A 27295-nucleotide genomic window follows, 5' to 3' on the forward strand; every position below is an offset into this window, starting at 1 on the left:
GCGGGTCTATGTGTCGCCTCGTCCTAACCTTGCGTTATTGGTTAAACACAAGTAATGACGTCGTTTCTTCCGTATGTATCATTTCAATTGAATATTTCAGATGCAAAACCCTCTAAATACCACATTATTAACTTGAGACGATGAGTCAATGTTTTTTTTATACATAGCAGTTGGAAATATATGTTATTAATGGATACAATTGTTTTTGTTTAAAAGAAACGGAATCTCCATTCCAGATTTAAAATGCACTGTAATGAAACTTAACTTGTTAATAAATCTGATAAAATTCTGATCGACATTCTGTAGCCCACTTATTTTTGTTTGCTGATCCTTGGCATTGCAGGTTTCCTTGTTTCTCACTGATAAAATGCATAAAACCGTGTTAACCAAAGGGGAGTGTGAGAAATTGTTAAAGGAATGTACAAGTCAGTGCCCTTTCTGTAAGTACACCAGCATGCCACAGCTGGTGTACTATCACATTAAAAATCACATTCAGATGGCAGTGATACATCAAGGTAAGTCTTTAGTTTTTTTATCACTTTATTTAGTAAATCTGGTTAAAATACAGCAAAAAAACACTGTGCATGCTTTTAATCTCATTATTTGTGACTAGAATGTATACAAATTCATTAAACATTGGTTGATCTTTTGATCCTTTCAGATTTCACAATCATAAAATGTAATTTAAATTGTCGGGCAAAATACCACTTTCACTGTTGCTACTGTTCAGTGACTGTGTTAAATCGGGCACAGTTGCTGGCACACATTGCAAACCATTCAACAGACTCATCACCAACCCAGCCTCATCCATCCAACCCAGCCTCATTTACCCTGTTGACTGGGGCCCTGCCACCTCAGCCAACCGATGCCTTGCTGACTGCTACCACTGCGCCTCAGTCGACCGTCTTCCCACTGACTGCTGCACCACCACCTCAGCCGAACGTTGCCCTGTTGACGGGCTCCACACTGCCTCGGCCAACCGATACCCTGCTGACGGGCACAATGCCGACCTGACCGTCGTCCCACTGACCGCTGCACCACCGCCTCAGGATTTCTCTTAGAAGTAGTCCAACAGGATGGAGATGCAGCATACATGACCCTGGGTCTCACCTGCAGATGCTTCAATGCACTTGTGCGCACACCCTTCTTTCAAAGGAAGGCACACTTTGCCTGGCTTGACAGTAAGTGTATTCATGTCATGCATGTTACAAAACTGTATTTCCTTTGTAAAAAGGGTTTTGTGAAATTCCATCTTGAATCTTTTAACATGTATGGAGTCTAATGTACTGCCTGCATTTGAAATATTTAAGTCTATAGAATTATGCATTCTTAATAATATTTATCTTGTCTGTGTTTATGGCCACAGGTGTTGTGAACTGGAAAAAGTGGAATGAAGCATCAAAGGCTCAATTACGGGTTCCCTTTGAAGTAAAGGAATGCAGCAAGTGCCGAATTTTATTCAAATCTTGCTGTGGATTTGTTGGCAATGGCAAACGTGGTGTCCTGCATGGTTTTTATGGCAGCATAGAGGACCCAGACAGCTGTTTTGCTTGCCAGTAATTTAATGTCTAGAAACGTGACATTTAAGTGTGTAAAAATCTGTTGTTTATTGTTGTCATTTTATGTTGGTTATATCTGCTTATGTTGTCGTTTTTTATATTCATATACAGTTTTTTTTACTGTTTTATAAATTTTCTTTCTTCACTTAGAAATTAAAATGTACATATTTATATGAAACAGTAATAATGTTCAGTAGACTTCTGTCATTTTTCTTTTATCTTTATATTTCTCCAATATTTTCTCTTAGAACATTCTGAAGGGCCCCGGATCCCAGTTTGAAAATCCCTGGACTAAATAACGGTAATAGAAAGAAGTAGGGTAAAAAATGATAAAATAATTTTAATAATGACAAAAATATTAAATAAAAACAAGTAAAGGACGTTAAATAAATACATAGACAATGACATACTTTGTTTACAGTTTGATTCTCATTTTTCATTCAACAAAGACTTACTACGGTAACCATATTCTAACCATAATATGTGTAGTAAACCCATTGTTATATTAACAATTATCAATACACCCTAAACAGTCACTACACTTATTAAAAGTTATGTTAGTTTTCGCAAAGGATACGCCAAAATCTGAATCAAAATCAACCTACAAGTAGTAGAAAGACTCTTGCTTACAAACTTACAAATTAATGAAACACTTCCCCTGAATTAACTTTCAATGTATCATATTTTTAATCATACTATTTATATAAATTAACAAATACAGAGTTTATATAACAATCGGTTTGAATGGCACCTCACTAAGTCGAAGAACAATGTTTTTAACCTCAGTTCCTGGTTTCAACGTCATTTCCTTGTAACCAATGGGAAGAGTTATGGGCAGAGCCACACATGAAGGCCGCACTTAAAAATAACCCCGCCTGCTAACCAATGGTATGTGTTGAGGGCGGCGCTCCACATTTAACTCTTCCTCCATGTTTAGCACCGCCCCGTACTGCAGCCTGCAGCCAGGACCTTCTCCACTGATCTGCTCTATAACGAAAGTGAAAGAGTTTTTCGATCAGGTCAAACCAGCATGACTGACTTTTTCCGCTCATATCTTTAAGCGACGTACTCCTAACAATCGATTGAAACAATTCAAAATACAAATCCGTTGGAATATAAATCAGCTTTAACACGGTAAGTAAACTCTGTGCTAAAGTGCATGCAAAATTAGCGGTTTATTTTTTATTTTCCTTAAAACAATTGAGTGAAAGTCAAGTAACTTTATTTGCGTCAACGCATGCGATAAATGTTTTCAGATTAACGCGTTTAACGCAACATCCGGTTTTTCTGTCATCGTTGTCTAGCGTTTCATTATACAATCACGCTCTTATCGCATGAAGGCCTTTAAACTATTTAGGCGCGATTATAAATCGTTGTATTGATACGTCCTGTATAGTTTGACAGCTTCTGGATGTTAAACACGGCTCAACGCAACAGCGGTCCCGTGTGTTGTACGGGCTAAAGACTGAAGTCAGGCCTTAATCTCCATTTTGTACACTCCGTTTTCTTGTGGGCGCATATACTTGACATTACGGTAAAGGCGTTACTGAGGAGCTTGTTGAGCATTGTGATTTCAAAATAAAAGCGTTTTTCCGGCGAACGCGGATATCTGATCACTCAAAACATTTAAATACCTTGTCTAAATAGAAGCTCTTTTCAAACTTAATAATTTCACAATTCGTTTTAAAAACTACGTTTGCATCTAATAATAATCATTACCTAAAACCATAACAGAATTTATATATGTGTGTCAACAGTAATAATTTTCTATTATCAGAATATGTTGAACCATTCTACAAATTGTTTTCATATTTCTAGAAAGAAGAAACAGCATAAATGGGCTCCCTCCAACGCATAAATTACAAGTCTAATCTACATTTCACTTGTTCACATTTCACAGCATAAACTTTGAACATTAATGATAACAGTCAGTGGATTACAAAAACCCTTAAATCAGCTTCTGCTTTGCTTTAGTGAGTGAATGACCCTAAAGTCCATAGATTCCAGTGTTTTATGGATCATAACTCTGTATGGTGAGTGCAGCAGGAAACATTATTCTACGTGGAAAGTGCCTGGAGAGTCTGAGAATCAAAGAGTAGAACGGCACTTTCTGACAAAATCGGAAACACACCAATAATAATTGAACAATGAAAAAACAGCCTTTATTTTGTGTTTTATTTAAGGGACAGTGAAAGACAGTGAGCAGTGAGTCTGTCTTTTTATTAGTAGCCTTTTTTGTTATGTGGAGATAGGTACCCCAACCATAAACCTAACCTTACAATAATAAAAAATATGTCCAGAGAATTTTTTTATTCTTTGCAAAGGAAGAGCTTTTGCATTATATATTAAACAGCCGATAATGAATAACGGGTAAATGTTGTAGCAATTTTTGCCAATATCAGTGAAGACGTGGGGTAAAGGTAAGTGCAGTGTGCCGTTGAGGTCAACAAGAACACCGCAGATTGGTGCTGTTTAAGGTTTAATATTCTACAACAAATTGACTGCTACGTCATGTACGATGTAAAATGCATTTATAAGTTCAACAAATATAAAATGAGCTACATATAGGCCTACATACATAGGCCAAAAATAAGAAATGAGTCTTACGATTATAAATTTGATCATGAATGTGACCCTGAATTTAGGGATAAGTAAAGGTAAGGGTTGGTTAATGGGTGGGATTTTTAGGTTAGAAGACTTTTGACGGCCCTTTTCCAGGATATCATTTAAAGTGCTAGGCTAGTGATTAATTCAGTAGGCTATACACAATTGGAGACCTTGAATTTTGACTGTGTTTCTTCTTCCTGTTTAGAACAGAAAAATGGCAGCCAGGATTACAAGTAAGTTATAATCATTGCATTTTTGACATTGATTTTGCAATATCAAACATTCGAGGGGATTCTATATGTGTGTCATCAATGTAAAAAAGATGTTTGTTTGCATTGTGTTGGGGTGTGCTTTTCCATTACAGATTAGTTTAAAGACTTCATTTTATTTAATTTGTAGAATTAAGTTGAAGATATTTATTGAAAAGGCATTTAACTCCCTGTGCATTTTGCATAACTGTACAGTATGTAGCAAATTAAAAACTTAATCTTCAAAAAGTGTTTTGTGATATAAGTTTTTAAGTTCTCCTTTCTTTTTCCCTAATAGGTGATTTTGAACTCATCATACCTAAAGAAGCTGAGCGTGTTCAAGTTGAACTGGGTTCTGAGATCACCATACCATGTCACCTTTCTGCCGGAGAACCATTTAGCGTTGAAAATATTAAGTGGTTTAAAGAGACAGACCTGGTGTGTCTTTATGACAACAGACAGGTAACAGTGGGGATGGGTTATGAGAACAGAGTGCATCTGTTAACGGAGGAGATAAACAAAGGAAATGTTTCCTTATCCTTGAAAGATTTCAAAGAGTCAGATTTTGGAGACTACCTTTGTCAAGTGACCTGTGGAAACAGAACAAAAGAGGTGACAGTAAAAGTAGAAGGTCAGTATTTCAATGTCATATTTAACATTTTATATTAGTAAATGAATAAATAAATTGTTTTCCAGGTTCCACCTCTTTAAACATTTTTGATTCTCACATACCTCTTCATGTCAATACACACAATGTTTGACACATACATTTTCAGGAAAGGTCTGAGGTACATGATGAGTTCAATGGGGTTAGTGTACCTTATCCACAAATTCTTCCTCAGTCTACAGCAGCTCCACCTCTAGCGACTTTGAATTTGTTGCTAGAGTTTGAATCAGATTTTTTTATAGATTTTAATAAGAAATCCACTGAAGAATGAACGTCTGCAGTGAAATGCAGTTTTACTCAATCATTCTTTTTTGCGAATGCCCACATGGTAGCATCGGTTTACTACAGCAGATATAACACAGGGCACCATCAAAGAGGTCTTGTGGAGTGCATGCCTCAGTGCATTGGAGCTGGTTTGTTGTCACACAGCAGACCAAAAGCATATAGTCATAATACTTTGGATTATCCAAATGGATTGAGACATCAGAGCAACTTTAAAACTTTTAATCTTTTTTATGGGCCTTATACCGGAGTAAAGGGCCTTATATCAGAGTCTGCTTGAGTCAAATAAAGTGTGTACATTCATAAAGCAAGTGAGAAAAGTACAGAACTGGTCAAATAAATCCATTATAAATTTAGGGCATAATAAGTATTTTCTATAGAATGTTTGCCAAATAATTCAGTAAAATATGGTCTTCATTAAAACATTGCATGCAAGTTCACTGAAATCTATGTAATTTACACCAGGAATCATGGGTTGGGTCGCCAAATTATGGGTAATCATATTTAACCTAAAGAGGATGTTACGTCTGACTACAGCAAACTTAAGCTTATATTATGTGCTAACGGTGTTTTACATAAAATAGAAAAATTGGGATTGGTTATGAAGTTTCTGCTTGTAATTATTGGAAGAAAATTTCGATCAAATTTAATGTCAATGTTTAAAATTTCAAGTAAAATGATTGAAAGTAATATTTTTTTCTTATTGAGTATAAAAATGTCAAGTAAAACATTTTGAATAAATAAACTAGATGTGTAAAATGAATCAACAAATGATCAAATTAGGGATGCACCGATAGGTAATTCTTTGACCATAACTGATATACAGTATCTAAATATTAATATAAATTTCAATAAGACTGAAACAAAAGGCCAATAGTGGACAACAGTTTTTTAACCTTTTCTGGAATATTCGTTATTTATAAAAACAAATGATTGACGTTCTTCCAGTGGAACCCAGAAAAGTCTTTATAGTCACATGTCTAATAGGTCTCAGACAGACAGCATTCAGACAACAGTTTGATTCAAACAATATGCTTTTGTTCCTATAATTTTCACATTAATAAATAGGTTATCTACATACTGTACCTACGTCAAAAATGTTTTTCTAATAGCAGTAAGTGAATGATCAAGACAGAAACATTTTAACTGTTGGCAGTGTGCAGCTGAACTTTAACCAGTGGAAATTATTTTAGATTTATCAGCTATAATATATCGGTTATAAATGTTATTATCGATAACAATATGGCTGATAATTTATCGTGCATCCCTAGCTTAAATAGTTACAAAAATAGCAAACTTGACTTGGATTCAACTATTGCCACTGCTATTGTATGAAAGAGTGTGATGGGTGGGCAACAATTTTTGGTAGGTGATTGAAAGTTACAGTATGTTTTCATTGCACTAATCTTTATTATTAAAAGTAAATGATATGTAAAGTGATCATGTCAAATATATATATTTTATAAATTGTTTATAAAAAATAATAGACCACTTCAAAAATACTACAACTTTCATGTATCTTTGCAATTTGTCAGTCTTTTATATTGCTGTTGAGTATAATGTATGTCATTCCTGAAGTTTGATTCTGCTGAAATGTAACAGAAGCTGGACTGGAATTGACACAATATACAGTATGCATAAATGCAGAATAAAGTCAAAGCGGGAGTGCCCGTTTTTTTCTGCAGCTCTATATACAGTATATGTAATATATGTAATAATTTTTTTAAATGATGATTTTTTGTTATATATTTTAATTTTAATATAGTGCAGCATTATTAAGCTGTAAGATACTGTACTTTATTAGGCGTTTGGGCATTAGAGCTCACATGGATTATATTTTATCTAATTTTCTACATATTGCTTTCATTTAGATTTCAGCAAAAAGAAAACAGAGAGGAACAGAGTGATGGGATTTACAGCTGGAACAATTGGACTAGCAGCAATATCAGCAGCAATTCTATTTCCACCATTTGCTTTAGGAATACTAGCAGCAGGAGCAGCAGGAGCAGGAGCAGGAGCAGCAGCAGTTGCACTAGTATACCAAATATTATTTTCAATAGTAAGTGCCATTTTATTGGAACTGATCTGCTTTCATTGACAGTCATGGCATTTATAAATATGATTTTCATTTATTAAGTTTACATATATTCATAATGAGAATCAAAAAGTCTGAACACTGTGAAAGTTAAATGGGTAAACGGTTTTATTTCAGTGTTGTTGTAAAGCGTTTTTAAATTATTTACCGAATTATTTTGACACATCAGGAGATATTTTCATTTAATGGTTCATGTAGATAGTAACATGCACACTTTCATTCTTCACTTCCACAGATAAACAGAATATATAATGAGACGGAGAGAAAAGCCATGGACTTATCTTTTCAGTCGGCATGTAACCACAATACCACTGGTTAGTTCAGAGCAAAGTTATCTATAAAAATGTGCAAAATACTGCCTTTATAACATGGTCAGTGATCATTTAATTACCATTCATTAGAAAAAAAATATTCTTCTAAAATGACCAGCAAGTGCTGGGGAAAATGGATAAAATAACATGCCTTTTGTAATGTGGAGTTGATTACTAACAGTTTGGGTAGAAACAAGAGTGTAAAGATGCACCATTTAATTCTGTAGTAATTTGGGGGCTATTTTTTATGTATATACTTTCCAGGTAAGTGTTAATGATTCGCTTCCAATAGATTATATGTAAACTGTAACACGGTTCAATAAACAGAAGGAAGGAGGCGGGAACCTCTCTCGTCTTACCCTCCTGTCGCTATTCCTTTTGTGCTACTGGAGTTCCTCCGTGAGAGATGCGAGACCGGTGCAACGTGCAGCTGACACTCATTATCTCTCGCGTCACCGGCCTCAGCCGTTCCCTCACGGCTCTGGTCCCGTCTTGCTCGTTACATACCCCCATCGCCCCTCACAGGCCGGGGTTACCCACGAGACTGTGCTCTACCCCCCCACATTTTGTTTTACTTGTTTAATTTAATAGTTTCATGAGTAGATTGTTACTTGCACACTTTCTTTCCTTATTTCCATAGTTAGAAACTGTAGTGAGCAGGCAATGGAAGGATCTACTCCATTCACAGGTAACTACAGTACCACTTTAATGGTTAGTTCTGAGAAAACTTACCAGCATTTGGCATTGGCAAGAGTGACTTCGTTTTGCCTTTTTTCTTAACACAAGCATAATATAGCAGAATATAGAGATATTTCAGTTAAGTACATGTATTGCCTTAACTTAATGTGCAACATTGCATGTTGATGTGACATAATCTACGGAGAATGTTGCATGTTGTCTTGTGCATTTCAGACAACAAAATGTACATGGCCACATGCGATTTTGACCTCTGTATTGTCATTTAGCAATTGGAACAACAAAAGGACAACAAACAGCAATTAAAAAGTGCAATAAATCTGGGCTCATATAGCCTACCACAGTATACAGAGCTAAGTTTTTTTTTTTTAAGAGTAGGAAAAGAGATAAAGTCAGAACTAAACTGAGAGATGTGTTTTCAGTCGATTCTTAAAGATTGCTATAGAGAAATATGAACTTTTTCTAAACACTGACCATTAGTAATCTGATCACTCAAAACATCTCAATACCTTGTCTAAATAGAAGCAATTTTCATACTTAATAATTTCACAATTCGTTTTAAAAGCTACGTTTGCATCTAATAATAATCATTACATATAACCTTAACAAAATTTATAAATTTGTGTCAACAGTAATAATTTTCTATTATCAGAATTTTTGAACCATTCTACAAATTGTTTTCCAATTTCTAGAAAGAAGAAACAGCATAGATGGGCTCCCTCCAAAGAGTAAGTTTCAAGTCTAATCTACATTTCACTTGTTCACATTTCACAGCATAAACTTTGAACATTAATGATAACAGTCAGTGGATTACAAAAACACTTAAATCAGCTTCTGCTTTGCTTTAGTGAGTGAATGACCCTAAAGTCCATAGATTCCAGTGTTTTATGGATCATAACTCTGTATGGTGAGTGCAGCAGGAAACATTATTCTACGTGGAAAGAGCCTGGAGAGTCTGAGAATCAAAGAGTAGAACGGCACTTTCTGACAAAATCGGAAACACACCAATAATAATTGAACAATGAAAAAACAGCCTTTATTTTGTGTTTTATATAAGATAAGGGACAGTGAAAGACAGCGAGTCTGTCTTTTTATAAGTTTTTTTGTCATGTGGAGATGGGTCTAAGGACTGCTGGGGAAAATTGAGAAGATGGTGGCTGGAACAACAACGAGTATGACCCGTTTTAATCCTTTTAAAATTATTTTACTTAACTTTCTCAAGAGGGAAAAAGATATTAATACTGCAACTGGCAGTATGATTGTTAATACTGCAACTGTAAATATGTAAAATAGACTTGATACCCTTCATTGCTATATAAATCCTTTATTTGTATTTTTGGAAAACACATGATTATAAATGAAAAACAAGCACATCTTGGATTGTTGAATTACTTAGACATACATTGTCATATATGATATTGTAATTTGTTGCAAACGGCACATTTTATTTAGACAAAATGTTAAAAAAACAATGTTAAATATGTACAAATGTTATTTGGAAGTCACTTTGGATAAACCTGTCTGCGACTGTAAATAAATAATTGCGAATGAAACAATTAGATATTTTCTTAAAAACGTTCAATAAACAATGCAAAACTGATTTTGCATGTATATAAAATTAAGAGCATTCAGTTTTGTTTTATTATGTGTTTTCTCTGGAACAGAGAGTTGGCAGTGGAGTAAGGCCAATAAATACCATGCAAAGAAAACATAAAAGACTGAAGCATACATAGAATGGTATAAAGTGAAAAAAACTGAACACTGTGATTCTACTGTATATTCATAAACGCTCCATATCAGTGGCCACATGTGTTTTAATCTAATACAGACTGAAGAGCCACTGAGGAGCCAGAATGAAGACAAAACCCTGCATAGAGAGGCTCAGTGAATGTGGAGTAAAATGTGTGTAAATGTGTGAGTCTGTGTGTGTCAGAGATACTGTAGAAAGACAGAGCACCAGCCCTCCGGTCCAGATACACACCTACTCTTTTAGAACGAAATGAGGATGAAGGTGGACGAATTTTAATTCTCTTATTATTGTGCCAAGCCTCAAAGCTGTTCTCAGAGCACAAAAGCATCCAGGACTGATCATTGACCCCAAACTCACATTCCTTACTCTCTCCTTTCCTCCTGATTCCCTTATATGATACGGAAACACAGACCTTACTCCTGCTACTCCATTCAATCTCCCATGAACAGCATGTAGATAGACTCTCTCTGCACAGAACCTGAGGGAAGCACTCGAATCTGTCAGGATGATCAGGATATGACTGCTCCTCTTCTGCGTACGTCACATGTGTGTCCTCCTCAGACAGAGGGAGATGTTTGTTTGCTGTGTTGGGGTCCAGCGTGAGCTTGCAGGCATCTGTTCATAAGCAATGGAAATTACAGAACATTGACGATATACTTAAAAAAGTAATGACGACAGAGCAAAACATTTACGTCTGGGGGGGATTGAGGCTCACTGAACACTTTTAGTCAACTAAACATCTAATGTCTAAATATCTGAATGGAAATTGTACAATGGTTTCCGGACGGACAACGGGTTTGAGTATTTAATTTACAGTAAGGCTGATGCCAGGTATATGTGAAAAGCAACATAGGCATACATGAAAAAACTTACATCTTCGAAAACCAGCACTAGTCCTATAATTTCCCTCATATTCCACCCTGTAGAAAAATACACGGTGGCATTTATAACAATGTCACAATTCCATCTTTTGCCAATTTATAATAGTAAGAGAGATTCATTGTGTCGTGTTATTACACTTGCATGCACAGAATGAGTACACAAGTATACAAACCACCACAAAAGGCATGTTGTCACATACACAATCCAATATAAAATAGAATGTGACATATTCAATTATTGAAGTTGATCTAAATGTGTTTATTAAACTAATTTACTCTAACAAATATATATACTAACAATGATAAAACTAATTCAGACATTAAATCTGTAAATCGATCATTCAAATAGTTTTATAAAAAAAGTATAACCACCTTTCCTATAGGATTTTGTTCATCGGTTTTAAACCTCGAGGTAGATAATTGTATTTATGTAAATATACTGTCAGTGATTACTGCTATACAATTATTTTCATTGATTTAAGTGTCTAATGCATAATGGGATTATTGATTGAAAAAGTGAGATTAAAGTGACTTCGGAAGGATCAAAGTCGGATGAATTTTGTAAATGCTTAATGTGGTTTAATGTACCTAAACCATGACAATCGAATAATCTCTGTCAAACATTACTTGTCATAAACACTACAGTAGCTGCTGTTAAAATGACAATCAATAAAGTGACAAATCCCGTTAAGCGTTTCTACCCCTGAAATGTTCATTAAGAGGAAACAGCTTAACTGAAATTAGAGCCATTAAAAGAGAGTTGCATCAACTCCGTTGACTCCAATGGAACCGAATGGCTCTCAATAGTTTCCCTGGAAGTTACTAGTGACACATGGAGCTGCGTATAAACAGATCGTGGAAAGAAAGAAATAATTTAAAGAGAAAACATAACTTCCTCAAACTATATGAATCACGTCACACGAAAATGTTTATCTTCCGTTGTCGTGAACCTCTATCGGCTCTGACCAAAACAAAGACCACAAAATCTAATTTCTATTACACGTAAATGTATTAAACATTAGCACTTATTTCAGGGATAAGAATAGTCTCACGTTAAGAGTTCATCATAAAGGAAACTCATGGCAGCGACTAACTTTTAGCCTTTTTTCGTATTTGGCGCTCGTTTGTCTCGGACTTGTCAAAACGTCTCTCAGAATGCTTGATGCGAAAAACGCAGAAAATGGAACCCATTCCAATTTTTTATGACGTACGATAATATCAGTGTGTAAATGTGACTGACACAACGTGAAGCATTTATTTTTTAACATGCGAAAATTTCGGAAACAAATTTCAGACTGAATGTGCAACGGGTTTAAGAGTTTAAGAAAGTTATCCAACTCGGCTCCTCTTGACCGCAGATTCAGGTTTACAAACCACTTTGCCCCTCCTTTTTTCACACAATACTACAATACTATCATTTCTCCCTTCATTAAATCGCGGTGGTTGGATTGATTTAGATAACCATAAACGGTGCTAAAAATGGGCATTTAGACTTTGTGATGGTGAATTTCTTCTAGAAATCTTTTAAGTTTTTTTTTTAAGTCTAAGTAACGGTTCTTCTACTGGTAACCCAAAATAATACTGGCTACACATATTTTTTATTTGCTTACTAATGTATTTTACTTGTTATTTCTTTTGCTTTCTTATCAGAACTATTTTGCACAGACTCTATTCTTTGCGGGTGCTTACGTGAAGTTGAGTAAAGGCCATAGAAGCAGGCATGCGCAGAAACACTTGTTTTTGTTGTTGCTTTGAAAGTGTCTATAGTCAAATAGTATAGCTATAGAGAGAGTGAACCTATTAAGCAAATTAACAAAGTAGGCTGTAATGCAAGTAAAGTTTTGGTCTAACTTCAACAGTGACTATTGCAACAAAATAGCAAATAATATATATATATATATATATATACATATATATATATATATATATATATATATATATTCGCCATTTTGACATTTCAAAATAAAAGAACAAGTGGCAGCATATGGTATATGGGCTTCTTATGGTCACTTCCGTCACATGAATATTTTCATTCCAGTGTGGCTCTATTGTACTGCAGTTCCTCCAGAACCATTTGTGACCGGCTTATGAGATCACGAGCATCAAAGTGTGATTTCAAGATTTACATTTACGCATTTGGCAGACTTTTATTGCATTATACTATACATTCTTTGTTTCTGAGCATGTGAAATCCCTGGGATCGAACACACGACCTTGGCATTGCTAGTGCCATGCTCTAACCACTGAGCTACAGGAAGCTTTAATTTCACTATGATTTCAATCTTTGACACCTTACTTATTAAATATATTAAGGTTATAATGACTAAAAAAGTATAATATAAAGTTTTTCACATTATGTTGATTTTATGTAAAAAAAACTGTAAATCACAAAATAAATGAGCTTGGTTTTCACAGGCAGGGTCACGCTTTTGGAATTTTAGCATGGGAATATTTGTAGCTATATTTAAGCAGAGTGTGTGTAAGATCAAATACACATGACTAGATGAATCTTATTAGTCATAACATACTTAAGCTTTTCCAATTTGCAGGATGGATCCTCCTTTCTCTCAAAGAGCAACCGGCCAACAGACTCTCCTGTGTCATTACAGCTCAGGTTCAGGTCTCTCAGGTGTGAGGGGTTTGACATCAGAGCCGATGCAAGAAAAGAACAGCCTTTCTCTGTCATGAAACAGCCATATAGTCTGCACAGACAGACAGTAACAAATGGTTACTAAGACATAACTGTCACGTCAGATGTTTTTTGAAACATCCAAACTGTTAGATTTGTACAAATAAAATGAGGTGAAACTCATTGTTCTTAAGCACCTCAGTATCTCCAGTTTGCAGTTTGAACTCTGTAGTCCCTTAGAAAGCAGCTCTATTCCTGAGTCCTGCAGGTCATTCTTGTTCAGGTTTAGCTCTCGCAGGACAGAGTCTTTTGACTGTAGAACTGATGCCACAGTTTCACAAGACCGACTGGTGAGATTACAGATGGCCATTCTGCAAAAAACATAAATCCAGAGAATTTAAAGTCCGATTTCAGGTAGGATTCAGTATCAACACCTGAATCACAAACCTCAGTATCTTCAGTTTACAGTGTGGACTCTTAAGTCCTGTGGACAGCAGCAACACTCCTGAATCCTGCAGGTCATTGTTACTTATGTCAAGCTCTCTAAGGTGACAGTTTGCGGTTTGGAGAATGGATGCCAAAGTTTCACAGGACTCATATGTGAGATTACAGCTAGCCAATCTAAACAGAAACACATCATTTCATTTAGTTTTACTCACAATGTCAAAGAATCTTCACAATGCTCAACCAACAAACCTTAGTTAAAAAAAAAAGCATATCCATCCATCTGCATCAACTAGAAATTACACTTTACCAAGAACATAATACATCAGCATAACACTAAAAATGATCTAAAACACAAACCTCAGTATCTCCAGTTTACTTTGTGAATTCTTCAGTCCAGCTGCGAGCAGCTTCACTCCCGAATCCTGCAGGTCATTGTTACTCATGTCGATCTCTCTCATGCTGTTTGATGACTGTACAACAGTAGCCACAGCGTCACAGGACTCATCACTGAGTTTACAGCCAGACAATCTAACAATACATACAATAATATCTTTATATACACCAACTGCCTTCTGGAAACCTTTTAAAAACATTTATCAGGCAGTCAAGTGTCATGACTGACATTTGTAGTCAGAAACCATACATTTATATTTTGCTAAACTCCTGAGTCCAGACATCAGAATAATATATATACCACCGGTCAAAAGTTAAGGATCACTAACGCATTCTTTATTTCAACTTTTTTCTACATTTTAAATAATAATAAACCCACCAATACCATTGAATAACACGATTTTAACTGTGGGATTTATGTTGTGACAAAGTATAAAAAATAAATGAACTCTGTAAATTCTAGTTAAAGGGTGACTACTTTAAAGATGCTAAAATAGAACAAAGTCGTACACTTGGCTTTTTATCATTCAGCTTCTTCGGGCCTCAACCTGGGAAGCTTTTTAAACACTACTGAAGGAAATTCCTTTTTTCCTGGACTTTTATTGATTGTTTTTTATTAGCAAAATATTTATTTATAAAACAATATAGTCAATATGGCGGCACAATTATATTTTTATAAGTTATAAGTCATTTCAAAATTAGAAAAAATCTTTAAGATCTTGAGAAACGTTTCTGTCAATCCTAAACTTTTTACCAGTAGTGTATGTCTATACATTTGTCTTTTATTTAAGGTGAGGGAAATATACATGTTTATGGATGTGTCAGAATGGACAGTGATGGAAAGTGACTGACTTACTTGACTAAAGACCATTTAATCGGACACCCCAGTTAAATTCCGCTTTGAGTTTTGCTAGTGTCTAACAATACAACTATTTAATATTCATCAATATTATTATTTTACCGTACAACAATTGTATTAAATAAACGACTTGTTGAATTAAGTAGTATGTTCATTTTATTGAATTAACCATTTGTTGAATGGGTCCTTTAGTTTTAACACATTTAAACAAACCGCATGGTACATTGACATCTAGCGGTTGAGCTTCATATCAGAGTCTAAATTCAAAATATTGGAGAGACAAGTTTAGCCAAGTAACAGTTCTTCTTGGTTTCTTTTGGTTTTTTATCAGAAATAATCTACAGGTACTTTACTGTTTGTGAATGTGCACCAGAAGTTAAATTGGGGTCACAAAAGTGTGCATGCGCAGTAACGTTTGTTTATGTTGTTAAGATGTCATCTCTACAAAAAGTAGTCAATATCTTATTTGTGACTATATAGCAAACCTCAGTATCTCCATTTTATAGTTTGGATTCTTCAGTCCAGCAGCGAGCAGCTTCACTCCTGAATCCTGCAGCTCATTGTTACTCATGTCGATCTCTCTCACACACATGTGTGCTGTTAGCAGAGCAGATGACAAACTTTCACACGACTGCCTATTGAGTTGACAGCATTTCAGTCTATAAAGAAAAATGGTTCATATAAGAACATTATTGTGCTGAAGGTCTTTACAAAAATGTAATTGCTTCATTTAATAAATTTGTACTAACAGTGAGAAGGTTTAGATGCAGTTTCCAAACTATGGTTCATCGCTTACGTGTGTTTTCCTGTTTGAACTCAATTCATAATATATGCTAATATTATTTTCAGAATGTGATAACTGACCTCAGTATCTCTAGTTTACAGTGTTGACTCTTCAGTCCAGCAGCGAGCATCTTCAATGCTGAATCCTGAATCTCATTGTTACTTATGTCAAGCTCTCTAAGGTGACAGTTTGCGGTTTGGAGAATGGATGCCAAAGTTTCACAGGACTCATATGTGAGATTACAGCTAGCCAATCTAAACAGAAACACATCATTTCATTTAGTTTTACTCACAATGTCAAAGAATCTTCACAATGCTCAACCAACAAACCTTGTCGAGTTCTCTCACAGGAGAGTTTTCTGACTGCAGCGCTGAAGCCACAGTTTCATACGACCTTTCAGTGAGATTAAAGCCTTCCAAACTAAAAACAATAAAACAAAGTGATTTCAACGGATTCAAATAAAAAATGATGCTCTTCATCTGATAAAAAGACCTTCTTATAAGCTCACTTTGCTCTTCGGCAGTTCCTCACAGCAGGTATCAGTCTCCTTTGAGCCTCAATGGACGTTGTGTTGTACGTTTTGAGGCTTAACTCATCCAGCACATCTTCTGACATGAGGATCATTTCAGCTAAAGCTGAACAGTGTGCTGGAGAAAGATATTTTACTCTCACTTCAGATTTAAAAGAAGCTTGAATCTCGTCAAGGATTGAATTGTCCTTCATTTCGACCAAACAGTGTGACAGATTGATCCATCGTTCAGGACTAATGTTTCGCATTTGATTCAAGTTCAGACTTGCTCTGAGGTTTTTGATCACTTTTTTGAAGCTTTCCGGGTCTTTCTTCACACGCGTGAGCACACCTTGGAGAAGCTCCTGATTCGACTCCAGGGAGATGCCGTGAAGAAATCGAAGAAAAAGATCCAAGTGTCCATTTTGACTCTTAAGCGCTTCTTCCGTCACACCCTTCAGAAACATATCGAGCTCAATGTCTCCTTCAGGCTGGAATTTGATCTTTGCTCTGCCTTTTGTTTTCTGAAACATTTTCAGAACATCAAAATTTCTGCATAAGTAGCTGGAAAACAAATAAAGCGCTGCAAAGAACTCTTGAAAGCTCAAGTGTACAAAGCAATAAACAGTCCTCAGATAGATCCCAGATTCTTCTCGGAAGATCTCAGTGCAGATCCCAGAATAGACAGAGGCCTCCTTGACATCTATGCCACTGTCTCTTAGGTCCTCATCGTAGAATAAGATGTTACCCTTTATCAGAGATTTGAAAGCCAGTTTTGCGAGTTTGAGAATCACATCGCTGTTTGACTGCATGAGAAATTTTGGATCTTTCCCATTTTGCGAATCACTCTCATCATACTTCTGTCTTTTCATACTGAACTGAATGATCAGGAAATGTATGTACATTTCAGTTAAAGTTCTAGGGATTTTTGCGCTGTGATCTTGTTGCAGGATGTATTGAAGCACGGTGGCTGTAATCCAGCAGAAAACTGGTATGTGACACATGATGTGAAGACTTCTTGTTTTTCTAATGTGTAAAATAATTCTGTCGGCTTGTTGCTGATCGGTGATTCTCTTCCTGAAATATTCCTCTTTTTGAGGATCGTTGAATCCCTGAACTTCTGTTACACGACTGATGTACAACGGAGGGATCTGATTGGCCGCTGCTGGTCTGGATGTTATCCAGATGCGAGCGGAAGGCAGCAGCTCGCCTTGGATGAGGTTGGACATCAGTGTGCACATGGACGATGTTGTAGATGCATCGGAAACTTTCTCGCTGTCTGAAAAGTCCAGTGTAATTCGGCTTTCATCCAGACCATCAAAGATGAACAAGACTGGGCACAGACTGTATATGTTTGAATCTAAACTACGAAGCTCAGGATAAAAGTCGAGCAAAAGTTTGTGAAGGCTGCATTGGACATCTTTAAACAAGTTTAGCTCTCGGAACGGGAGAACAAAGAGAAAATCAAGATCCTGATTCTCTTCACCCTCAGCCCAGTCCAGAATAAACTTCTGCACAGAGACCGTTTTGCCGATTCCAGCGATGCCTTTGGTAAGCACAGTCTTTATTTTTCTGTGCTTTGCCTCACAGCTTTGTTCAGATATGGGTTTAAAGATGTCGTTGGAGTTGATCGGAGTGCCTTGTAAGCGTTCGGTTTTGGCTTTTGCTATTTGCACGACCTCATGTTCTTCATTCACTCCTACAATCTCACCTTCTACTATATACAGCTGTGTGTAAATAGTATGCAGGAGGGTTTTGTTCTCATGTATGTTGATTCCTTCAAATAGGCTCTCGTACTTGTTCTTCATGCTGGTTTTGTGATTCTCTTTGACTCTCTGTAGGATGTCATCTAGTGGTTTGTAAGAGTTCTGCTGTGGCTCTTCAGTCTCCTCCTCCATACTGAAATAAGATCAATTATTAAGCAATATGTAATTGCTAGATCATTTAGTAAAAAATTAAGTTTGTAAAGGAGTTGGTAGAATATACAGAATATAAAGAAAGCTGTTTCTTTATGTACAGTATGAAGTGATCTCTATACTCATCTATTATTTTTCCCCAATTCATAAACTAGAAATTAACTGTGAGAAAATTTTATATCTCAGCAAGAATGTATACTGCAAGAGTAGATTTCCTAACGTTAGTAATGTTAGGCTGCCTTCACGTGCTCTCAGAAATTTTATAATTCTCATTCTTGAAAGAATTGTATAAGGGTAAATGACAAATGAACCGTAAATGTGTCCTATGGTGTGACATTAAAAAGTTAGTAAAAAACTAACAATGAAAGTAAAAAAGAATTTAGTAAAAGACTGACAATGAAGATAAATCTCTCTTGTGCTATTTGTATATTATCAGCAGTTTGTTTTCAAAATGTTTGCAATGTCACACAATAGGACGCATGTACTGTACGGTATATTTGTCAACTACCCATTAGCAGATAAAAGTAGTCCTCGCCTGTAGTGAAACGGTTCTGCTGTATCACTGAATTTAAGAGGTTCAGCCATTGATCTGTCACTCTTAAATGACCAACATCTTGGTATTGGAGATGACGGTCCCTGGAACTGGCAGTGACCATCACTGAAAAAAAATATATTCAGTAAATCTAATTTTACATATTACTCAATACCATTTCCATACAGTCCTAAGACCTTATATAATATCAATATATCGTACACATTCTATATTTAACAAGTGTTTTAAAACTTACATATGGAGAAAGGGTTCGCCTGTATCACTGAATTTAAGAGGTTCAGCCATTGATCTGTCACTCTTTAATGACACACAGCTTAGTTGTGGAGATGATGCTCTGTCCTCCTCACTTTCTGAAATACTGAAAATGACAGATAAATAAATATAAATGTATTCCATGACATTTCCATGAAGTCCTAAAACACTCATTTCATATTTTATCATATAAAATATCCATCTTAGTAATGGACTCACCTGTGGTGAAACGTTTTTGCTGTATCACTGAATTTTAGAGGTTCAGCCATTGATCTGTCACTCTTAAATGACAAACAGCTTGGTTGCGGAGATGATGCTCTCTGGAACTGTTGGTGAACAAAAGCTCCCTTCACGCTTTCTGAAATACTAAAAAAACAACTTAGTACATCCCTGGTAATAATTAAACATGTATATTGAGCAGTGAATGTACTCACCTGGGATGAAAGGCTTCTGTATCACTGAATTTAAGAGGTTCAGCCATTGATCTGTCACTCTTCATAGACACAAAACTCAAAACGGGAGAGTCTGGTCTCTGGATCTGGTAGTGAAGATCAACATCCTCCTCTTTCTCTCTGTAAAGAGTCATTTTGGAACTGGAAGAAGCATCCTCCTCTCTTTCTCCAAACAGATTCATTTCACATGAGACTTCATCTGCTTCCATCTGATAAACACGTGGATTGTAAGTAAGTAACAGAGGATCTGAATTTAAACGTGAATCATCAAACTTGTAAACAAACTAGTTGAGTCCAAGCTCGCGCCATATTTAAAGTAAACACAACTATACATTTGGGTGTTGCACGTAAAGCGATTGCTTCACATAACAACTCATTTAATCTTTTTAAGAAGTTTCAATAATTTGTCCTTTGGACTCTCTCACGTCTGCTTGTATTGCATTTCAACCAAGTTCAAGCTCAGATATCGAGAACGATTGGACACAACATGTTATAAACGCTAAACCTACCGTTGCATGTGAACACATTTACTGAATCTTGCGTCGTGTCAAAGTTTCGTCTTTCTTTGTATCATGACGTACGCCGTTATTTTGTATCCACCGACAGGAACTGTCCGTTCAGTTATGGCTGCACGTCCACGTCCGTGTTATAGAGCCACCTAGTGGTTTCAAAAGGACATGTGTTCAATTACACTTGGGAAACTTCTCACACTTCAATAACATTTGTACCTTTTAAGGGCTTTGTACAATACGGAGGTAAAACACTTTGAAGTACAGTGAGTGAAATACTGTAAATTAACTGATGTCTTATAATGAAGCTCAATGGTTAGAGCACTAGCGATGCCAAGATCGTTGCACGTGCTCAGAAACATAGAATGCAATGGAGTGTCTGCCAAATGCGCAAACGTAAAAATGTAAATGAAGTGAAAGTCTATTTTTATTTCATATTTCAAATTCATTAAATTTTGTTTAATTTATCATTAGCTCAATTAATTAGCCATGATCTCATGGTGTTTTGGGTTTTACAGTAGGTCAGCTTTAGTCTAGTTTTAGTCTTATATACTTGTATATAAGTATACACTACTGGTCAAATGTTTTTGGACAACTTATGTGTTCATACTATCCATATTTTAAAATGATAATAAAATAAAACAAAGGGAACTATGGGAATTATGTTGTAAAAAGGTGTTATATTTCATTATCTTCTGTGTAGTATAATTTTGACTAGAATTTGCAGCAAAGTTTTCTTGTCATTTTATCAAGTAGCTTCTTGAGGTCTCACCCTGAGTTGCTTTATAAACAATTATTTTTTAAGGAGTTCCCATCTATTCTCTGCTTTTATTTGCTCTTTCTTCATTATTCAGTCAAAGTCATCCGTTTCCAAAACATGTTTTTGTTATTAAGTAAAATGTTGGTTTTGTCTACTAAACTAATTTCAGACAATTGAGCATATACCTTCAGATCAAAGGATTGAATAAATAATGATAAACATTTCACTCAAGTGACCCAAAACTGTTGACCGGTGGAGTTGTTGAACTGGTTGTATGTCTACATGAAAAAGACACATTCATGAACTTTTTTGTCTGAAAACATTCTTGCTTGAAACAAATGTGTTTGCTTTATATTAATGAAGCAAGATTATGGTTCTATATTACGTTATATTAAATTCGATTCATATATAGGCTGCATTAAACAAAAGAATCCTATCTAGCCTAGACTTTAATGTAAAGCCTAGACTCAGGAAAATGAGTCTAATCCTAATTATTTCGATATCAAGGGAAATATATACCATAACTTTTGCAACTAATGAAAGATTACCAATGCAAGTCAATGGGTTCCCTCATTGTTCAGTTACCAATTCTTCAAAATATCTTCTTTTGTGTTTTGCAAGAAAATCATACAGGTTTGAAACAAAAGACAAAAAGACTGCTATGGGAGTTTATGGTGACCCAAAACGGCTTAGTTACGAACTTTCATTAAAATATCTTCATTTGTGTTCAGCACAACAAAGAAATGTATACAGGTTTGTTACAACTGGATGGTGAGTAAATGATGACTAAATGTTTGGGCGATATATTCCTTTAAACATGGATCATCGTGTAGTAGCAAACAGTGGCCACGGGGGGTCATGGTCGTTTTACAGATTTCTAGGATGGCCCGAGAGGGTAAAGTGAAAGTAACATCTCTTTCAAATGAAACATTATGACGTTATGCTCTTTATCGTTCTTTAATGTACACGAATGAAAACTCTAAATTGATGTAATGCAGGGAGAATCAAAAATCAACATCATTTGGACATATTTCAGCAGCAGATTCAGTACAGATTCAGTTCTTTGTACCAGATAGTATTGAATGATCATGATACTTTTTAAAAGGACATTATAACATTTAAATGAATAAAGATTACATTATATAAACCCATTATATAAACCCCAGAAACTAAGTTTCCTCCTTTTGGGGTTTAAAAGAATGTTACAATATAATAAAAGTAAAAGAATCCCCGGTCATATCAGACCGTTGTGATGGGATCTTTATGTATTGCTATCATTTTTTTAAAGGTACTGTATAAAACTATTATAGGATTTAACAATTGTCCAAGTTTTTACAACTGCAAGTATGCATGACGCTGCACTACATAAACGTATCCACACGGGGTCAAAATTGTTTTGGATAATCAAACAATTGGCAAAGAATCAAAAGGCGTAGTTATATTTGCCAAGAGTGTGGTTGGTGGGATCTGCTCTGACTGAAAGGAGTGGCTTCAAAGTGTTTTTACAAGATTAGACACATCTTGCCTAAAATAATGCATGCAGCCGTCACTTTTAAGTTGACAATAACAGCGGTATGCATCAGTGTATTCGACCGCCGCTTAATAGCAAGATCTCCCTCGTCTCTCGTCTGCCAACCCGAACAAAACTGCACCTTGGACTCATGACCCCAGCTGCAAATGTTAACTCTGGTATGATTAATTGTGTTCAACTCATACAGATGCACAGAGCAATTTGAAGATATAACAGCATTTTTTGTATTGAGATTGTTCTTGGCTCCGGCGGCCACCTTCCTTCCTCCTCCGTTAATCACTTGCCCTGCCCATGGCCGGTTGCCCCTCCGTCGAACTCTAGTGCGAGGCTGCCTCCAATAACGGCGCAGACCCTGGCTGCTTCCCCTGCTTCCATTTGCCCATACTACAGCTACCTACAGTATCCCATTCATCCATTGCCAGACTTCGAAAAAGCCCACGATCTGCCGCAGCAGACACCAGCCCAAGGTCTGCCGCTGTAGACATTGCTTGTCCCAAGCCCAGTCGCTGCAGAAACATCCCCTCCTCCCCCACCACTTCCCTCACTTCTACAGTCCACCGCTCAGTAATTACCAATTCAATAGGGCCTATGGCCCAGCAGGAACCCTGCTTCTCCATTAACACAGCCTCATCTGCTCCCGCAAAAGTTTGTGACCTATCTCCATTGTCGCAGCAACCATGTTCTAGAAAAAGCTTGCATCTCCACCATCACAGCCTCAGCAGCCCCGCAGGGGCCAGCTCTTTCGCAGCTGTAGAAGACACTACCCAACACGATGCCCCAAGCTGGGCCAATTTAAGCCCGCCTCTTTGGGGATACGTTACTCAGGCTGCTGTTCCGCACCAGTTGCATATGCATACTGTCCATCCCACCTTATTATCTGTGAAGCGAACTCCTGAAATGATGTTTTCTTAACAGGGTTTGGGAGGAGCACGTGCAGATAACTAACTCGACTGCTTTCGATTAGCAATCACAGCAATCAATCTATCAGCCCTATAAATAGTCAGCTTTGCCTCCATTCTTCCAAATATCTCGCAACATCCCTTCTCCACACCAATTGCCAGTTTCACCTCAGCACCTCAGCACCTCAGCACCTTAGCATGGGCACACACCGAGCCCGGGGCCCTCTCCCCAGTCAAGGGGCAGGTGCTCCGAGTTCTGGGAGAATCACGAGCTCGGAGCCTTCACCCTGGGACAGCACGCCAAATATGCATATTATCCGTCCCACCTTATTATCTGCGAGGCAAACTCATGAACAGGTCAGATGTGCTGCAACACTTGCATTCAGAATGATCAGGCGTCCAATATAAAGCCCCAAACCAAACATGTGTGTTAATAAGAAAACTCAAAAAGTTAAATGTCAAGTTCCTGTTCTTGGAAATCCTCTGTTGAACAAAGTTCTACTCACTTCAAACCCCATATTGATTTCAATCACTGTTTTCACCCATAGTGCCAGAGGCTTTTAATTTCATCACTCTTCAGGAGGAATGAAGCATTATTTCAATGAGCTGTAAGTGTACCAACAAATTTGAGCACCTTCTGTATATCCTTCTGGTAGAGTCTTAGATCAGAGCAATGGAGAGAAAGATCATGAGAGACAGAGAGGAGACAAAAGAGAGAGAAGAGATCAGGCTGAGGGAAAAAATTGAAAATGAGGTGCAAAACTCTCTGGGAAAGATAGAGGGCTTGATTGAGGAACATAAAGGAGATATCAAACAACTCAACGAGCGAACACGTGAACTAGAGAGAAAGATGAGAGAAGAGAGAGATGAAGAGAAAAAGAAAGAACTAATGAGAGAGTTGGAGACAGAAGTGCAGAATAGAACAGATCTGGAGAGAAATATTAACAGACTGAAAGAAGAGAGAGAGAGGGAAAAGAGTGAGATCGAGGAGAGACACAGACAGGAGATGGAAGAGATCAGACAGATGTATGAAGGAGATATCAGGGTGGAGACAGAGAGAAATCTCATGAAGATCATCATGCCAGAGCTCCAAAAAACATTCTTATCTCAAAAACAAAGATGCAGGAGGAGTTTAACAGACAGATGGAGGAGAAGAACAGAGAATTAGAGACACTGAAAAAATAACAACTCCGAACTCACAGAAATTATCTCGACAAATGGGACCTTTATGAATCAGCAATGAAGAGAAATCCTGATTAAGGTTGAAAAGATGACAGGTGATACATTTGAGTATGTGTGGATTAGCACAATTCTTCCAAAGTAATTTTTCTTTAACAAAAAATGTTATTGAAAATTTTTTAGGTGCTTTATATAAGGGTAAAGCATCCCTTACATGAAGCACAATTAAGTGGTCGCAGATCATATCACACAGTCAACTGCAGAATAAATACTGTAAATGTACATGTGTCTAATAATGAGATAAAACTAAATTCTCTGTTTGATTTGTCATAAAAGTCCCTTATGCATAATGAATTAGTTAATTAAATCAAATTTAAACATAAACCATTAAACATGTCCTAAGAGATAATTCCTTATCCAGCATAACAAGGATGTACATGCTTACTTCGGATTTGGATGTGTAGACAAAACATGTCTTTTTTCAAATACCTGTACAGATTATTATACTTTGTTACTCACAAAGCGGTACAATCAAGCAGTTTTGCCAGCTGTTAAAACATAAAAAGAGAATGTATGTTTTAATGCTCTCTGTAGTTGTCTCTTTTTATATTTTAAAAAGTAGTCTGTTTTATCAGTCCAGTAGCACTATTAAAATCAAATATTAAACAAAGCTCATGTCAATTTTTCTACATATGGAGATGTATCCCTGTGTTTTATTCAGAGTATTTGATTCAACCTTTAACCTCAAGAATCTGAATGTTTCTCAATTAAGGAGGGCACAGGTAAAACACAACATCAAGTGTGTGTTTAACAGCAGAATCTACTGTAGGGTAGAAATAAACTCACACATTTATGAAGTGATCATGAAATCATTCTGCTTTCCCACTTACTTTAAGAAAATGGGTTTTATTTAGGAGAGAGATGGCAATTGCAAGCAGTAGTAAGTCTAAACTGTTAACATGATTCACAGAGCTGTTGAAAAACAGTTGCAACACTCACATATATGTCCTTCGGAAGAATGGAATGCGATTATGCGGAAGTAACTTGTGTCATGGAGAACTCTTTAGTTCCAAACATGGCATTGGCCCTGTCCCAAATGGCGCACTTCATGTGGACTTTCAGTCTTGTGGACTTAAATTGAAGCTGAGTCATAATAAATAGAAGCTGAGTCATAATAAATAAAGTGAAATGACACAGGGAATAAGTATTGAACACACTTTATTTAATACTTTGTAGAAAAGCCTTTGTTGATGATTACAGCTTCTAGATGCTCTTGTATATAGAGACCAGTCGTCTCCATTGCTCAGGAGGGATTCTGGCCCATTCTTCCACACAATTGGTCTTTAAATATTGAAGGTTCCTCGGGCCTCTTTTATGAACTTTGATCTTCAGTTATCTCCATAGATTTTCTATGGGATTAAGGTCAGGTGATTGACTGGGCCATTCGAGCAGCTTGATTTTCTTTCTTTGAAACCACTTCATTGTGTCCTTGGTCCTTGTGTCTGGGATCATTGTCTTGCTGAAATGTGCACCCTCTTATCATTTTCAGCTTTCTGGTAGATGGCAGCAGATTTTTATCCAGAATGTCCCGGTACATTTCTCCATTCATCCTGCCTTCAATAATATGAAGTCTGCCAGTACACCTTGCTGAAAAGCAGCCCCAAACCATAATGCTTCCACCCCCAAACATAACTGTTGGTATGGTGTTCTTGGTGTGGTGGGCAGTGCCATTTCTTCTCCAAACATTTTGCTTTCATCTGACCATACTATAGTCTCCCAGTAATCCACAGGCTTCTCCAAATGCTCTTTCGCAAACTTTAACCGAGCCTCAACATGCTTTTTGTTCAGCAATGGAGTCTTGCGTGGTGAGCGTCCATGGATGCCATGGCGGTTCACTGCATTGCTTATAGTTTTCTTTGAAACAACAGTACCTGCTGATGCAAGGTCTTCCTGAAGTTCTGCCCGAGTGGTTCTTGGCTCTTGGAGAACTCTCCTGATTATTCTTTGGACTCCTCGGACAGGGATCTTACGTGGAGCACCTGATCGTGGCCGGGTTTATGGTGAACTGATGCTCTTTCCATTTCCGGATAATGGCCCCCACAGTGCTCACAGGAACATTCAGCATTCTGGAAATACGCCTATAACCATTCCCATCAAAATGCTTTTCAACGATAAGATTACAAAGATCTACAGAGAGTTCTTTGGTTTTAGAGCCATAACTGTACTTAAATTATACAGCATAAACGTAGAAGGTGCATGAACACATATTTTTTGTAAATGTAACATTCATATTGATTTTAAAGTATACCTTATAAAAGAATCAAGCAATATATAGCGTGCCTATTAAATAAATCTATAGTTCCAAATGCATCCATGACCATAATATTTCTAAACATTTTTAATGAACAAATTCCTGTAAACGTCAGGTGACGTCTTTCATCTTAGTTAGCATCTGACCTACATGGTTCTCGCCGCCTTGGGGCGGCAAAAAGTGCAACACATTCGTGATTTCATAATGGGGAACTTTA

At 36.7% G+C, this 27295-nt stretch overlaps 2 protein-coding genes across 5 annotated transcripts; one reads left to right on the top strand and one right to left on the bottom strand.

The window, feature by feature from the left end:
- The first annotated feature begins 2494 nt into the window (after nt 1-2494).
- Nucleotides 2495-10080, top strand: LOC306909263 (myelin-oligodendrocyte glycoprotein-like). 4 transcript variants are annotated; one of them, XM_079482777.1, is made up of 8 exons: nt 2495-2693; nt 4372-4399; nt 4713-5045; nt 7235-7422; nt 7694-7772; nt 8410-8457; nt 9158-9193; nt 9314-10080. In XM_079482777.1, the coding sequence occupies exons 2-8, from the start codon at nt 4381-4383 to the stop codon at nt 9322-9324; spliced, it is 714 nt and encodes a 237-aa protein (XP_079338903.1). In that variant the 5' UTR covers nt 2495-2693; nt 4372-4380; the 3' UTR covers nt 9325-10080. The 4 variants fall into 4 exon arrangements, with proteins under 4 accessions (XP_079338903.1, XP_079338906.1, XP_079338905.1 ...); XM_079482778.1 differs by having other exon boundaries at nt 2633-2693; nt 4377-4399; XM_079482779.1 differs by lacking the exon at nt 8410-8457 and having other exon boundaries at nt 2544-2693.
- Nucleotides 9776-20543, bottom strand: LOC306902823 (uncharacterized protein). Its single transcript, XM_079471683.1, has 15 exons — nt 20399-20543; nt 19872-20098; nt 19657-19803; nt 19421-19543; nt 19168-19290; nt 16717-18615; nt 16538-16628; nt 16289-16455; nt 15910-16083; nt 14530-14700; nt 14173-14346; nt 13923-14096; nt 13625-13798; nt 11089-11135; nt 9776-10830 (listed from the first exon to the last, which is right to left on the bottom strand). The coding sequence occupies exons 1-15, from the start codon at nt 20414-20416 to the stop codon at nt 10280-10282; spliced, it is 4260 nt and encodes a 1419-aa protein (XP_079327809.1). The 5' UTR covers nt 20417-20543; the 3' UTR covers nt 9776-10279.
- Nucleotides 20544-27295: the final 6752 nt, after the last annotated feature.

This window comes from Barbatula barbatula (assembly GCF_947034865.1).
Source record: "Barbatula barbatula genome assembly, chromosome: 2".
NCBI classification, from domain to species: domain Eukaryota; kingdom Metazoa; phylum Chordata; class Actinopteri; order Cypriniformes; family Nemacheilidae; genus Barbatula; species Barbatula barbatula.